The 14,954-nt window shown below is 46.0% G+C and overlaps 5 protein-coding genes across 5 annotated transcripts; 4 read left to right on the plus strand and 1 right to left on the minus strand.

Moving 5' to 3' along the window:
• Window positions 1–1,710: 1,710 nt before the first annotated feature.
• EDB91DRAFT_1086851 (uncharacterized protein) lies at window positions 1,711–2,317 on the plus strand (the record flags this gene model as incomplete). The annotated part of the gene is made up of 4 exons (XM_041316128.1): window positions 1,711–1,839; window positions 1,896–2,019; window positions 2,054–2,181; window positions 2,210–2,317. The coding sequence occupies 4 exons, from the start codon at window positions 1,711–1,713 to the stop codon at window positions 2,315–2,317; spliced, it is 489 nt and encodes a 162-aa protein (XP_041171233.1).
• A 1,683-nt stretch (window positions 2,318–4,000) lies between these two features.
• EDB91DRAFT_1239674 (uncharacterized protein) lies at window positions 4,001–4,839 on the plus strand (the record flags this gene model as incomplete). Its single annotated transcript, XM_041321890.1, has 3 exons — window positions 4,001–4,078; window positions 4,133–4,746; window positions 4,770–4,839. The coding sequence occupies 3 exons, from the start codon at window positions 4,001–4,003 to the stop codon at window positions 4,837–4,839; spliced, it is 762 nt and encodes a 253-aa protein (XP_041171234.1).
• A 572-nt stretch (window positions 4,840–5,411) lies between these two features.
• On the plus strand, window positions 5,412–5,609 carry EDB91DRAFT_1004138 (uncharacterized protein; the record flags this gene model as incomplete). The annotated part of the gene is made up of 1 exon (XM_041312281.1): window positions 5,412–5,609. A coding segment is annotated over one exon (198 nt), but the record flags the coding sequence as incomplete, so codon positions are not given.
• A 6,399-nt stretch (window positions 5,610–12,008) lies between these two features.
• EDB91DRAFT_1166572 (uncharacterized protein) lies at window positions 12,009–12,286 on the plus strand. Its single transcript, XM_041320003.1, has one exon. It carries the CDS (start codon window positions 12,023–12,025, stop codon window positions 12,263–12,265), a length of 243 nt encoding a protein of 80 aa, XP_041171236.1. The 5' UTR covers window positions 12,009–12,022; the 3' UTR covers window positions 12,266–12,286.
• Window positions 12,287–12,721: 435 nt separating this feature from the next.
• On the minus strand, window positions 12,722–13,788 carry EDB91DRAFT_1166573 (uncharacterized protein). Its single transcript, XM_041320004.1, has 2 exons — window positions 13,590–13,788; window positions 12,722–13,538 (listed from the first exon to the last, which is right to left on the minus strand). The coding sequence occupies exons 1-2, from the start codon at window positions 13,678–13,680 to the stop codon at window positions 12,979–12,981; spliced, it is 651 nt and encodes a 216-aa protein (XP_041171237.1). The 5' UTR covers window positions 13,681–13,788; the 3' UTR covers window positions 12,722–12,978.
• Window positions 13,789–14,954: the final 1,166 nt, after the last annotated feature.

The following is a 14,954-nucleotide window of genomic DNA, read 5'->3' on the forward strand; positions in this document are numbered from 1 at the left end:
ATACAACCTTTTGCACCCCATTGACCTTCTCTTGCACGACCCCACATCTCGTGCTGTTTCATTCAGACATGACGAGGGTGTCGCTGTTCAGGCATGCTCGAAGGATATATCTGGACGTCGCGACAGCCCAAGAGTCAAATCAAAATCGCTAAGTCCTTTCTTCTACATACTTCACATCATGCTCATGTTTGAAGACAACAACATCATAGCCTTATGCCTCGAACTACCTCTCAAGTATTCAAAAATGATACATGTCACATTTATGCCAGACATACCCGGCCCCCTGGTATGTTTTTTTTTACTTACTGTCAAAAAATTGGCGTCTCATGCGACTAGAGGATTGAAATCATACCATCCACTTGCACAACTACGAAATCTCCTGACACACCCAAGGAACTGCATGTTCGTTAGCTGTTAGCTGGTTTGCGAGGATAGCGGATTCAACGGTAGCAAGACAAGCATTCATTTTCTGCATCTTGGTGAGCAGCTGCTGCTGGAAGTTGTTATGGTTCATTGATGAGTCGTTTCGGTGCATAGTGCCATGAAATTGGTCCTCCAAAGTCATATCCCCCGCCCTCCCCGCTGTACAAACCCAACGCTGATGGATAGAAACCATGGCGATGATCAGCTGTCATGTCCATGAATGGGTCGTTTGGAACCATCGGGGGTAATGGGACAGGGTGTGGATTCGCGTTTTGTGCTGTATTGACAGGTGTGTCTGCAGGAGTGCCAGCTCCATCTGGACGGTGCTGCATGCCTAGGTGGTGCTGGAACATAACGAGAGGATGTGGACAATGCAGGGTTCACCACGATGGCGGCATGTCGCAGCGACCAGACCCATGTCTGCAGCTGATCTCCAGATAGAGATGGCAGCATCCACCTTTTTGTTACCTGGTTCATGGAGGGCAGCTGTGTAGGAGGATCCGCTGTGTATTTCCTTGTTGCTATCTGTATTCTATCTATATGCGATCCAGACTCTATCTATGTTCTATCCATACCTGAGGACATATACATTTAAGTCCTATCCATACTTCAGCTCGAGTATGGTTTGCTTGACGGTCCTCAAACTAGACACCAAGTATTACGTCTAACTAGAGTACAGTTGGTGTACGAAAATCGCGACATTCCTTACTTTTTTTGAACCTAGGCAGATGAACTCTGCGCTGCTGCGATGACAGCATGTTAGATTTTTGTTACAAAATGTAATACTACTCTAGATCTGTTGACAAGTGCCAAAGGCACCCCCCACAGGAAGGTCTTAAATGATATTTTAGTTCCAAACATGCATGACGAAAAATGAGAGCATCCGAGAGGTGTGAGGGGAGTGCGCTGTCGTCCTATGTTGGTCTTCATTGCCATAGGTCACGATTTTGTTATGAAACCGCACACTATTCTACATTTGTTGATGAGTGCTAAATGCACTTCCCACGAGAATGTCTTGGATGAGGTTATAATGCAAAGCAAAAGTAAGCCAAACAACAATGTTCAAAATGATCGCCACCACTATGCTATCACCCCTCATCGGCTGCAATGCAGGAATGTCATCACATTGTTGCGCACCGCTCATGTTACTCTGAATTTGCAGGCATCAATGGCTATGGATCTACAACTCAAAATTTTAACGGTATAAATGATCATATTTTGTAGGAGCAGAATTATATCCTTCTACAGTTCACATGGCTACAATATCAGGGTCTCATCAATTCACTGATGTCCGGACAGTCGCGGCGAGTCGTGTTTCTGCTTTCACACTTGCCTCATAGACAGACTCTGGTCATAAAATTCTACCCTTCACGTTTCAGTAAGCTATCTCGTTTGATCCCGAGGTTTCTGCCGATGGTAAGTATGTCGCCACAATTTCAACGACATATGCCCATGCTTACAATACATCAAAGATCGCCCGTATCAAAAACTCCATATCCTATCTGAAGCGAATGCAAGAGGAACTTCAGGAATATGCAGAGGACCCGGACGTAGTGCAGGTACTCAAAGAGGATAACGAAATGTTGTCAGTACAGCGTAAGTAGTCCATTGACCTTGCTGCACTTATTAGGATCGGCATTTGGTGCACGCACGTACAGAGCATCACGAGATGAGCGAATATTAACACTCAAGCTGGCACTCTCCCATAGAGGAGCATCGAATGCTACTAGCACTCACGGTGGATTTCCGATGTTCTATGTCATGTTTAATTGTTGTCTTGCATTAGTATCACAAGTTTAAGAATATCATGTCCGTAATCCTGGAGACACTTGGCGTTCCAGAGCAGACCAAGGGCAGTCGCGTGCTCTACATCACCGTATTTCACAAGCTCTGACCCATCACTGAGCTCCAAGACGAAAAGGAGGTTTCAGCTGCACGTACTTGAGGCTTGAGGTTCGTATCTCAAGAATCCCCATGTTTCGGAATGACAATGTGAAGGTCAAACAACGAGTCAGCTGGCAGCAATGGTTGTCACCACCAAGCTAGCGTTATTCAAGTTGGCAGAATGCTTCTGCCAATGACAATTGCCGGCAGTACATAGTTCAGAGGCAGTTGGCAGAAGTCGGCACAGAAGTCACCCTGAATCATAGTTTTACATATTAACGAAAAAAACATAATGTCTCACCTGATGCTGTGGTACTCATGCATGTTCTACTGCTATCCTAGTCCACAATTCATGCATGATGTACATATAGTCATGCTCTATTATTTTACTTGCATGGGTCATGCATGATGACCACACCTTGCATGGCATGCCTTGCATCCTCATACACCACCGCATTTTTTTGACTGTGGGAACTTTGTCACTACATCCAAAACATATCCATTTCTGGTCATCTCCTGGATCTCAACATTTCCCACACTCCTCCCCAGCATATTCCTGCCCACCACCATACCATATCCACCTATCTACTGTAGATAAGTATTAGTATAGGCTATGTACATATAATAGGTCAGAATAGAACACTTTTTTGTCTGTTTTTGTACCAATACAAGCTCCAGAGACCTGTACATATAATACAGGAAAAACATATCAAAAACACATCCGCATTTTTGTCCCTTCAATTATATAATGTATTAGCACACTAATTATATGCTTTTTAGTATATATGAGTCTATTCTACCGCTTATTTGACCCTCTAAAGGTCCCTACACCACTAGATGTAGCATGCACACAAAAAATATCAAATAGCTTCGCATTTTTCCAGTTTAAACTATATAGACTTGAAAATATGACCCCCAGCAACCTTTCAATAGTATATACAATATTCCAGGAGCACAAGATCGCTCATCCACAATTAATGAATAGGGAAGTGAAATATGATGTTTCTTAGGAGAAAAAAACTACAAATGTCATAATTGATGCATATACAGGGTAAAGATTTTCTTAAAAGTCAGTAAATTACATAGTAGAGTACCCAAAGAACCTTCCTACACTCTATTCCATGGGTAGAGGTGGAGTGGAAGGGTTTTATGAATGTAGGTTGTTTGGAGGCCATAGCTGTATGTGTGTGAAGTGTTGGTTTTCGATGTTTTGACTCCTTAGGTTTCCCACAGTCCAATTCTTATCTATATGCTTGCCCTGCTCTAAATTCTAGGTGGATCGTCCTGTAACACTAGAAAAATACTTCCTAGTGCATTTAGAATGGACCACAACAGTCCGATCTCCCTAGATCTCCCTGATGACATGCAAAATTCCTTATCACTCAATATATCTAGTATATCCATGATATCAATGATCCGCCCTATTTCTCACTGATCCTGGCCATGGTTGGCCTTTAACACACCCTATGTATTATATATGAGCCTGCTAGATAATTTACATGATGGTAAATGAGTATAACCATCAAAATGGTTATCTAAAACAACCGAGGCACGAGGTCGAATTAGAATTAGTCTAAGCGCAAACAAGCGATGTGGCGCAGCGCTTTTTGCTCTCGCCCACCATTGCAGTATTTATCGTCCTAAGGATTAAGCACTAGCTATCTGTCTTTTTGCGTTTCTCTCAATCCTTATTATGTTCCTCAACGACCCCAATGAGGCCATAAGACCGGACTATACCAGCGATGAGCATCAACAAGCTCGAGAACAACTAGTCAATGACGGCCTCACTGAAGACCTGGCTATACGCTTGCTAAACTCACTTTAGACTCTGACGAACAATGCCAACAAACAGCATTGGGCTTTAAGACAAGAAAGGCTAGAAATGGTGCATCAACGAGAAGTGTTGGAAGAGGAGCAACGTCAACAGGCGCGTGAAGAGGAAGATGAAGCGGCCAGGCTTGAAGAGCATAAGAAGAACAAGAGCAAATATGCTCCCTTTGCTCAAGGCAAAGTCCCTTCAGAACCTACCATTCTACCTGCACCATATGTGACAAGAAAAATGAAATCGGGAGATTACTGTGAACTTCATTACTTCACCAATCATGGTTTGGATGATGTGAGGAAACTTTCCCAGATCGCTGAACCAGACGCCCTGGTGATGCTTCCATCCAACGATGGAATTCACTCATGGTTTCCAGCAGACACAGTCAAAGACCCAAAGGCGGCGGCAGTCATGAAGGACGAGAATTTGACCTGGGAAGAATTTAATGAAGCGGCGCCGCGCATGATTAATTTCATGAAGATGCACGATTGGCTGAATGAGCGCGTTACCATGCACGTACAATTCTGGTCAGCCTTGCAGACACACTGCTGGCGTCATGCCTCGGATCATCTCAAGCAACAAGCTTTACTTTTATACCAATCCCAGCAGTGGAGACGGTGGCATCTCACCATAGGTTCAGCACAAAGCTGGAGTTTGGAGGAGATCAATCAAGAGTTGCTCATGGAAGCAAGAGAGGAGTTGTTCAATGATCATCGGGACAAGCAGACCATGATAGCCATTCAGGTCAGTCGTTTTTGTCAGCAAAATTGCGCATCCTTTTAGCGCAGCAGGCTCATCAGTTACCTTTGTATTTTCTTGCTTTCATATCCCAACCTTTCCCTTGACTTCATATAATCGCATACATTGTCGCATCAGCCAAACATGTGCCAACAAACTGGGAACCATATCCGAACATCGCGTTCTTCATGGCTGACCTCATACCCCCCCCCCCCCCGGGTTGACCGATCATGCGTCCAACCCCAACCCCCCCAAATGATGGTCATCGCATTTTTCACGCCCCATGATTGCTGTGCAATCAACGCCCACACATGGTCATGTCGTCCACACCACTCACTGTGTTGTGGTACCAATACCTGCCTCGCTACAGCAAGCAGCAGCATCTTTTGTTGCGAACAATGCGGAATCACTGTGCCAGCATCAATCAGGGTCTGTATTGCAAAAGCAGCAGCTGCAATCAATGGAGGAGCCAGTATGGGGTAACAAGAAGGTACGCACCATGCGTGCACCTCTTGCCCCTCTCACCTCTGGCTCACTCCCTTGTTGCACAGTGTGCCTTGGACGCAACCCCCATAGAACAATTGAATGCTCGGCCACACACACGTGGGATAGGCAACATGAAACCTTTGCAGAGCGCATAAGTAAAGGCCTCTGGTCCAAGGAAGGAAAGCAGTTGTGCACAGCATGGCAAAGAGATGAGGGATGCACCATGCCCAAGCACGACTCAAGACATTACTGTTCCGGTTGCAGAGCCACCATGCATGGAGCCTATTAGGTACTGTGCCGGCTCAAGAGGCAGAGGGGTCGGGGCTTGGCTTCAGCTCTTGTGCTGCGCCCTTAGCCGAGTACATGCCCCGAATTTGGAGCGGATCCGACGTTGTCCGACGATAGGACGAGTGGACCACTTAGGTCCGCTTTGAGGGTCGAGAAGTAAGAGCTGCTAGTGGCGGACTGACTAGGAGCGGAGCGGAGAAGGCGGGGAACGATGTGGAGGGTGGGTAGAAACCAGGGGGATATTTGATAGGAGTGGAGATGGCAGGGGATAATGTAGAGGATAGGAAAAGGGGTGATAGGAGGATATTGATAGGGGCGGGGTAATAAGGGAAAGACTCAGAGCACGGCTCTAAGTCGGAGCAGAGGGTCGGAGGGTCGGAGGTGACAACAAGTTGAGACTTGTGTCCAGAGGAGGCAAGGTCCTACTGAGAATTCCCGCAAGAGGTAACTGCAAGAAGACAAGTAATATTAAGACTAAGGGAAAATATCTAAGTACATGATATGTTATATACTTCTATGTATGAGGCAGTGACTAGGATAACTATGTAGTAAAGCTATGTACCAAGGATATCATTTGTAAGTACTTTACATAGGAAAGACATAGGTTGGGGCGGATATCAATATGTACGCGTCGGATCAGTGATCGAGCGGTAATAGGAATTACTGGTGATCCGGAAGTAATGGTCTAAGTACCGAAAAGGAAAGCATATATCTAAAAGGGGAAAGAGGTCCAGTTGAATGGAGATGCTATGGAAGGGGACCGGTTGAGCGGTTGAGCAGAGCAGATACGAATGATGATCGGGCGGAGCAGATGATGAATGGAGCAGATAGGGTTGGAAAGCAGGGCGGTCAGATCTGGTATGTGACAGAGCCCAGAAGTGCCCTTGAGCACAGAAGGCTTCATCCATTGACGCCATATAAGGCGGCGGCATGGGAACAAGAATTACGCAGAGCAGGAATCCTTGATTGTTTCATCAAGATACCAAACGGCCTACGTGCAGGTTTCAATATAGATTTTCCAGCTATCAAATCTGTACAGAGCCCTCCGAATAAAGTTTCAATTAGCGATTACACGGCTGAATTTGATAGTATCATTCAAAGTGAACTCAAAAAGTGGAGGTATATTGGTCCCTTCTCAGCTGGAGACTTAGAAAGATTAATTGGACCATTCCAATCATCCCCCTTATCCATAATTCCTAAGCTGGGAAAGCCAAACAAATTTAGAGTCATTCAAAATTTCTCTTTCCCGCACACAATTAACATTCCATTTCCCAATCCCTCAGTAAATTCATGCATCAATCCAGACGAGTTCCCAACAACATGGGGTAAGTTCTCGATAATCTACCTATTGATATCGAAACTGCCACCTAGGGCTCAGAGGCGGCAACCAGAGACGTCTCAGAGGCTTATCAGACGATCCCTCTGCACCACTCACAATGGCCCACAGGCGTGGTCAGGATCTCTGACACGCAATTCTGCATTGATTCTTGCATGGCATTTGGAGCTGCACCCCATCAGCAGGCGTCTACGGGCATGTAGCCTGACGCGGGCGTGGAAATTTTCCGGAGCCATGGCATCGGACCCATTGACTAATGGGTCGATGACCATATATTCTTCCGGGTTCGGAAAGAACACCTCGCCGAATTCAATCAGGTGAGACTCACCTGGCATCGAACCTTCGCGCACTGAAGGAATCCATCAGACAGGCAGGAGGTTGTGGTTTGGAAGAGACTGCAAAGAGAGTGGGCAACTCGAAGAGTTCAGTGAGGACTGTGCCTGACCTCTAACCAATCTATCGGACGCTTCGCCTCGTTCAGATCACGACAAATTGTTTGCCTTCTGCATGCAAGACATGGATGACGTATTGGATGATTTGGGGATCCTGTGGGAACTTCTCAATGATCAGCCCTTCCGATGATCTACAATCTACATCGGTTTTCTCTGGAACCTAGAATTAAGGTTTGTCGCTCTAAGCTCAACAAAGGTGAGCAAATACCTTGCAGCAATTCACAGATGGCGAAAGCGCCCATCACACATGTTACACGACATGCAAGAGTTGTATGGAAAACTGCTGCATGCATGCACTGCAGTCCCACGAGGCTGGGCCTATTTAATGGGGCTAGAAGGGATGCTGTCAGTGTGCAGATCGCGTCCTTTCCTCCCCCACAGAGCAGAGAAGTCCATAGCTAATGATTTAGAGTGGTGGTCAGCACTCCTACAATCTGGAGGGGTATCGAGACACATCTACCCAGCGGAAAAACTCTCAGACTTGCGCACATTTTCTGATGCAAGTTCAGGGATTGGGATCGTCATCGTCATTGGGAATCAATGGCGTGCATGGCAACTTATTTCAGGATGGAAAACACTTAACGGTAAACGAGACATCGGATGGGCGGAAGCAGTGGGGTTCGAACTACTCGTATACTCACTCACTGCTATCACTGGTGTTAGCTGCCAACTCCTTGCCCATGGAGACAACACAGGCATCATGGAGGGCTGGTGGAAGAAACGGCATCGTAACCCAGAGGTCAATGGGGTATTCAGACAAATCCACCAGTTCATTCACAACTTACCCCACCTGTGTCAAAATCACTACCACTTACGTGGCCAGCACTCACAACCCTGCAGACGGACCTTCCAGAGGCATTCTCGGCCCAATCGAGCTTCTTCTTCCCCCATCCGCATTCCAGACAACATTGACCCCTTCATCATCAACACCACCCTACCTCTCTCCCCCGCTGAAATATGACACTTACGTGAGGGCAACTATTCAGCCCCAGCTGCCAAACTCCTTAACTCTGCACTCATTCTCCAACAAGCCACTGATAGAGCAAGCGCAGAGTGAGTTGAGGAAGAACGGTACATCGAACTATGCCCTCCGGGATGAGTGACACCGCGTGGAAAACTCAGTTTCAGCTCTCAACTAGCACCAGTTCCCAACAACCCAGTTCCCATCCCCCAGCCTTATCGCACTGAACTCACCCCTCATCCCTCTCCTCTTCACCCTCACTGTCTGGCCAGAGACCGACTGCACCTGTGGACCCCAGCAGGTAGTAGCCCCAGACAAGCAGGCGCGAACCCAGATTCGCAAGAGCACTCAGTGTCGGACGCAGCGCTAAATCGCATCCTAGAAGTAATGGGTTCAGTCGTGGGCCTGTTCTTCGAAGGAGTGTTATGGTGCCAGTCTATTAGTTTTTCACTGTATATTGTGATATGCAGGGTATCACTGAGGATAAATGTTGTCCCATTGCACCAAACCTTGTGCTTGAATTCCTTTCGAGTTGCGCGGGTTCTTACTCTGGTTCATCGCTGTCTAATTACTGTGGCAGCGTTAAAGGCGTGGCATTTGCTGCATGGTAGAACATGGAGGATCAACGTGCATGAACTCAGATCCATCCTAGATGGTGCAGCATCGTTCGCCCCAGCATCCTCCAAGCGTCCAAAAAGACCGCCGACAACCACAATTTTCATGGCTACCATCCGCGACTACCTCGACCTCAATGCTCCATTAGACATGGTGGTGTTCACCTGTATGACTACAACCTTTTACTGCATAGCCAGACTCGGCGAGTTCACTGTGAGCTGCAATCAAAGACTTCGACCCAACTAGACACGTCTCTAGAGCGGGAGTATCAGAAACTCAGGATCGAAACAGGCTTACTGGTCACTAAATTCTGCTTACCTTTCACAAAATCAGCGAAAAGCAAAGGGGAAGAAACTTTCTGGGCCAGGCAAGATGGTCCCACAGACCTCAAGGAAGCACTGGCGAACCATTTCCGTGTTAACCCTGCGGATCACAGCGCCCACTTGTTCATGTGGAAGCACGCTAAAGGGCTTAAGCCGCTTTCGAAGAAAGAGTTTTCCAAACAGATGGCAATCGCCACTGCTGCAGCAGGATTACTGGATCTAAAAGGGCATAGTCTTCACATAGGGGGAACTCTAGAATACTTGCTGAGGGGAATCCCATTTGACGTCAGTCAAATCAATGGGGCATTGTTCAAGTGAAACTTTCACAATATATCTATGGGATCACGCATCTATATTGGTGCCGTACATCCAAGCATCACCAATTCTCAAACCCTTCATGTGGTATATCATGCCACCTGGTTCGTTAGAATTAGCATGGTGAGTACACCTCCTACTGTATGGGAATCAAGCTGCGCTGCATGCGTCACTGCACTCCTAATACTTGGGCATACAGCTCACCTTGATTCTTAGGTTCGGTTCTTTGTTTCGGGTCGGAACAGCCCTGCAGGCTGACGCCCAGAATCTCATCAAAATCTCATCACAAAAACCCTCAGATTATTTTGCCGTACTACTTGTTCATCATCCTACAAATTCATCCATTCCCCTTAGTCTTACTAACTTCATACTCTCTGTTTGTTTTCCCCTGCTAAACAAATTTGGAACACCTTTTTGCACAGGTCACTTCACTGTGCAGCGCATAGATTGCAAAAATATACACCCATGCAAGCAGGAGGAAGTATTGGTATACAAAAGAGGATTCTGCTACTGTTGGCATATTTTGATGATACATATATGCTCTATATACACCTAAAAATATAGTCCCTACATTCCTGGAAGGCCGGAGCCCCAGGGAAAATTTTCTCAGGAGATGAACCATCAGGGGAGGATAGCAATACAGCACACCAGGGACTGGACCTGTGATCCTATTATCATCATATCTTGTATATGCTATTGAAAGGTTGCTGGGGGTCATGTTTTCAAGTCTATATAGTTTAATCTGAAAAAATGCGAAGCTATTTGATATTTTTTGTGTGCATGCTACATCTAGTGGTGTAGGAACCTTTAGAGGGTCAAATAAGCAGTAGAATTGTTAAGGTCGTGCTCAAGGGAGAGGTTACTCAAAGGGCTTCAGCTTCAGCTCGTGCACTGCGCCCCTTACCCGAGTACGTGCCCTTAATTTCTGGGGGACAGAGGGGAAGTCAGACAGAAGTCTGGGGAATTCCTGGAGGACAGAAGTCGGTGGAGTTCGGCGGAACTCTGGAAGACTTATGTGGGGACGGAATAAGGCTACTACAGAATTCCGGAGTAGAAACAGAACAGAGGTTAGACTACCCTAAGGTGGAGCCAGAGAAGTAGTCCTAAGGTTTAACCCCTAAGACTCGGAGGTGGACAAGAGGTGAGACTCAAGTCTGGAGATTGCAGGAATGAGCAGAACTAAGATGATATTTGAACTAAGGAGTTCCGGAGTATTACAGGGGTTTATATACTATAGGTATCATGTAAGTAAATCAGTCAGCAAAGGTAAGAGTCATGTACAAAGCATGTGGAAAGTCTATTACTAAGTATAATGGATCAAGGCAGTGAAGTCGGAAATGAAGTAAGAATGGACGGATCAGTAAGCATAGCGGAATAGGACATAACCGGTAACTGGAGCAATAGCTAATCTAAAAGGAGTTAGGGGTGAGTGCGGAGATGAAGGCAGAGCACTGGGCGGAATAGTAAGACAGAGGACCGGACTTCAATGAAGTAGATCCGGAATTCCGGATCCAGAGGTATGGGATATGACAAGAATAGACTAAAAAGCATATAATTAGTGTGCTAATACATTATATAATTGAAGGGACAAAAATGCGGATGTGTTTTTGATATGTTTTTCCTGTATTATATGTACAGGTCTCTGGAGCTTGTATTGGTACAAAAACAGACAAAAAAGTGTTCTATTCTGACCTATTATATGTACATAGCCTATACTAATACTTATCTACAGTAGATAGGTGGATATGGTATGGTGGTGGGCAGGAATATGCTGGGGAGGAGTGTGGGAAATGTTGAGATCCAGGAGATGACCAGAAATGGATATGTTTTGGATGTAGTGACAAAGTTCCCACAGTCAAAAAAATGCGGTGGTGCATATATATGGCATCTAACCCTGTCAGATTAGGTTTAGGAAGTGCTGAGAAACTACTTCAGATTTGCACTTCATGCCATGCATGGTAGCATGCATGTTCTATCTGTGATCATACTGAGGCTCACTACAGTAAAAACATGCATGGCTACATTACTACAACCCTAGTTATATCATACATGAATAGGACAGTATAGCCTGAATGTCTGATCATCACCTAAAGTTTATGTAAACCTCGTCAGATCTCATTAGCGTAGCTTTTATACATTCTCCTCATCGCCCCCCGACAAATTGCCAGTAGATCTTGCTTCACAGCCTGAGGGTAATGGTCGGACCGTGTGTATAAAGCAAGTGCTCGAGATCTTGATTAGGTGATAATCTACCGGCATTGCAGATATGCATCTGTAGATAGGTTCTTCCTGCATTGCCATGAAGAACAATGTTCAGCACATAAAAGAAAGCCGTCTTCCTACTGTTCCCTTCAGATTTATATCAGATCCTCGCAAATAATGCGCTTCTCCTTTGTCCTCGCCGCTGTTGCTGCCTTGATAGTATCAATATCTGCCAGTGACGCTGACAGTGAGAATTGTCCTTGCTATTGCAGGAATGATAGAGACTGCCAAATCTGCATTAACCAGTATGGATGCGTGAGTATGAATAGCTTGCGTCCTGGATTTAAACACATGACTCATCAGCGTGGTAGTTCATTCGAATCTCTATACGCGACACCTTATAGGCGGCTAGCGTGGTGAGTCGTGTTTCTGCTTTTGCATCGGTGCAGTACTTATGGTTTATTGCGTCAGTTACTGGTAGCTTGCTGCTGAGTTGATCAGGGCGTTCGCTTCTGACCAAGTTTTACTGCTGCTAGAGCAATAAAGATCTTGGAATAGAAGAATTACGCTTGAACGCATTGCAGCATAGAATATGACCGAAGTACTTACGACGCAGTTTTGTAGTCTCGTGCCAAAGCTTGAACATAGACTGAGCCCTCGATCATCGGTGAGTCGTGACACCATGACTCCTCCCGTCATAGGCGCTATTTACTGGTCGTCATGCCAATGGATGCATTTCTAGTCTGGACTGAGCCGCTGGGGTTTATCACGACGCCATTAGATGGTGGTATAAGTATATGGAAATAATTGTCGTTGTCGAATTGTGAAAGCTCAAGCTTCAAGATCCAGAAACGGCACTTATGGGAGTGCTTGGTAGGGATGCGAGTTATAGGGGAGGACTCAGATCTACTAGTTTCGATGTCCTCGAGAGCATCCAGGGACAGAAGTGGACACATAGCTGAGACTTATTCTGCTTTGCATCCTGGATTTATTACTCAAGTACTAGTACTCACCCCTCAGTGCGCGTTGTAATAATGACAGCCTGCTAGAACCGATAAGTATCACAGCATCATAGGTACAAGCAAGCACGTATCTTCTTGTAAACGATACTTTGTACATGGTACTCCTCATTTTCAACGAACCCTAATATCGATACTTGCTAGATCGCTAGCACAGCTGGGCGGTGGACCTGGACCTTTCAAAACACTCTCCTTGGTCATGTCACCGAAAGTCCTTATTTCGCCCTCCGTCTGACCTCCATTTGTCACCTCCGGGATCGTGCTGAAGTCACCCCCGTTGGCTCGCAGCGCAGCTAACATACACACTCGGCAATCCCACTGTGCATCGTTCTGCACGAGCGACATTTGCGCAAGGATATCGTGTATGCGTTCTGCTTGCGTGACCAAAGGTTCGTGTGCGGGCAGCTTTGAAATGAGCACCCTTCCTATGACCGTACCTTCTCGGAGATCATTTACGGCTTTGTGTTCATAGCGCCATTCTGGCATGCCGTTGAGATCGAATTTGACACTTGATCGGATGGTGTTGATGGTGTTGTAAATGTGGCAGTCATGGATGGAGGCGTTACGCATTTCTCCCTTGGGTGAGAGCATGAGAACGAAGTGGAAACCTGACTTTGCATTGTGATGGTAGAGGGCGATGTATAGACGGTGTTTCTTGCGAGGTATTGATTGGTCTATGGGGAGGGGTATTATGGTGGATCAGTGTAGTTCAAGTGCTTCCTTACATGTGTGCAGATATGTGTCTAGTGGTCGCACTGGTAGCTTGAAGCAGGCGTTTGGAATCAGAATTGACTGGTAACCTGAATCCTGATACATATTTCTGTTTGACTCATCCCTTCGACTCGTCGGAACGAGTTAAAGAAAAGGGTCAAACAACGAGTCGTCAACTACACAGTTGATGCTCGTCGGCCAGCAACGGATGGTGTTGGATTATCAACTCGTCTTGTTTTCCTTTCCTATGTTACTCTTTCATTACCTAATGGTTATCTAATCTTAGTTTATAATCTCGAGTCACTCGCTCGTTCGTACCTCAGCTGTTGTCTCACAACACTGAGGTATGTGTAACGTTGTTCTATCTCGCCGTCTCTTTCTTATATCGTTTCTTTCATAGCGTGTTCACTTTTAGGTATTATGAATCTTATAGCTGTTGTCTCACAACACTGAGTGTGTTCACTTTTAGCTGCCGGGTCAACGGGGCGAAGTCAAACACTTATACCGTCATGATCTGGAGTCCTTCATTTGGGTTTGCTTGCGTTACGGGAAGGGAGTCCTCCTACCACCGGAAACTCGCCCTCTCGATGCATGAACAACTGTAGGCGCCGTGGTATGTGGCAAGGAGAAGTACTATTTTTTGGGTTACTTTTTGAAGATCTAACCCCCCGACATGGACCCACATATATGGGGTTTCGTTGCGGACTTTCCAGGGGTGCTGAAAAGATGCCGAACGTCGATTCGATCTCATTGTTCAACAGGAATCGATGTCGCGAGCACGTGGGGAGACAGACGCCGAAATCAGCATCGGATATCGATGGCGAGCAGCCACACAAAGGAACCAGAATTAAATATCGATGATTTTCTACGCAAGTTTACACGTACGAATATAGCTGGATTCGCCTCGGCAGGCGTTTACTGTAGTGTTCTTTACTTATTTAGACTGGGACACAGTCAACGAAAATGTGGGATAGGACTTCAGTTGGCAAGCGCCAGAGAGCCGATATGAGTCCCCTGTGCACATTCATGGACTGGGTGATCCTGTCCTTTTTGACGAGTTGCTGATGAAGATTCTTTAGTTATTCATCACGGTTTCCAGGCCTGGGATCTCGTGCAAAACCTCGTACAACTGCTGCTGGCGCTCGGTGATGATGGCGCTAATGAGGCTTTGGACTTTGGGAATGGTAGACTGATCGGTATTGGGGAACCTGGAGTATGGGGTTTCAAGATCTGGAATCTGATCATCATCAATAAAATAGCATCTGATATATATATGGGGAGGGATATATGGTCACTTGTGAACGTGCGAGCTGAAGCGAATGAACATTAATATTATCATTTATATGCAGACGTGAGTGCCTATAAAACTTACGATGTTT

The sequence above is a fragment of the Suillus paluster genome (assembly GCF_016628075.1).
Source record: "Suillus paluster strain FC165 chromosome Unknown EDB91scaffold_108, whole genome shotgun sequence".
NCBI lineage: Eukaryota > Fungi > Basidiomycota > Agaricomycetes > Boletales > Suillaceae > Suillus > Suillus paluster.

Excerpts from the sequence above, each read along its gene's own strand:
- EDB91DRAFT_1166572 (XM_041320003.1), top strand. The coding sequence starts at position 12,023 with ATGCGCTTCTCCTTTGTCCTCGCCGCTGTTGCTGCCTTGATAGTATCA.
- EDB91DRAFT_1166573 (XM_041320004.1), bottom strand. The coding sequence starts at position 13,680 with ATGTATCAGGATTCAGGTTACCAGTCAATTCTGATTCCAAACGCCTGC. Across the intron at positions 13,539-13,589 it reads AGACACATATCTGCACACAT|ACCAATCAATACCTCGCAAG; the intron begins GTAAGGAAGCAC and ends CCCTCCCCATAG.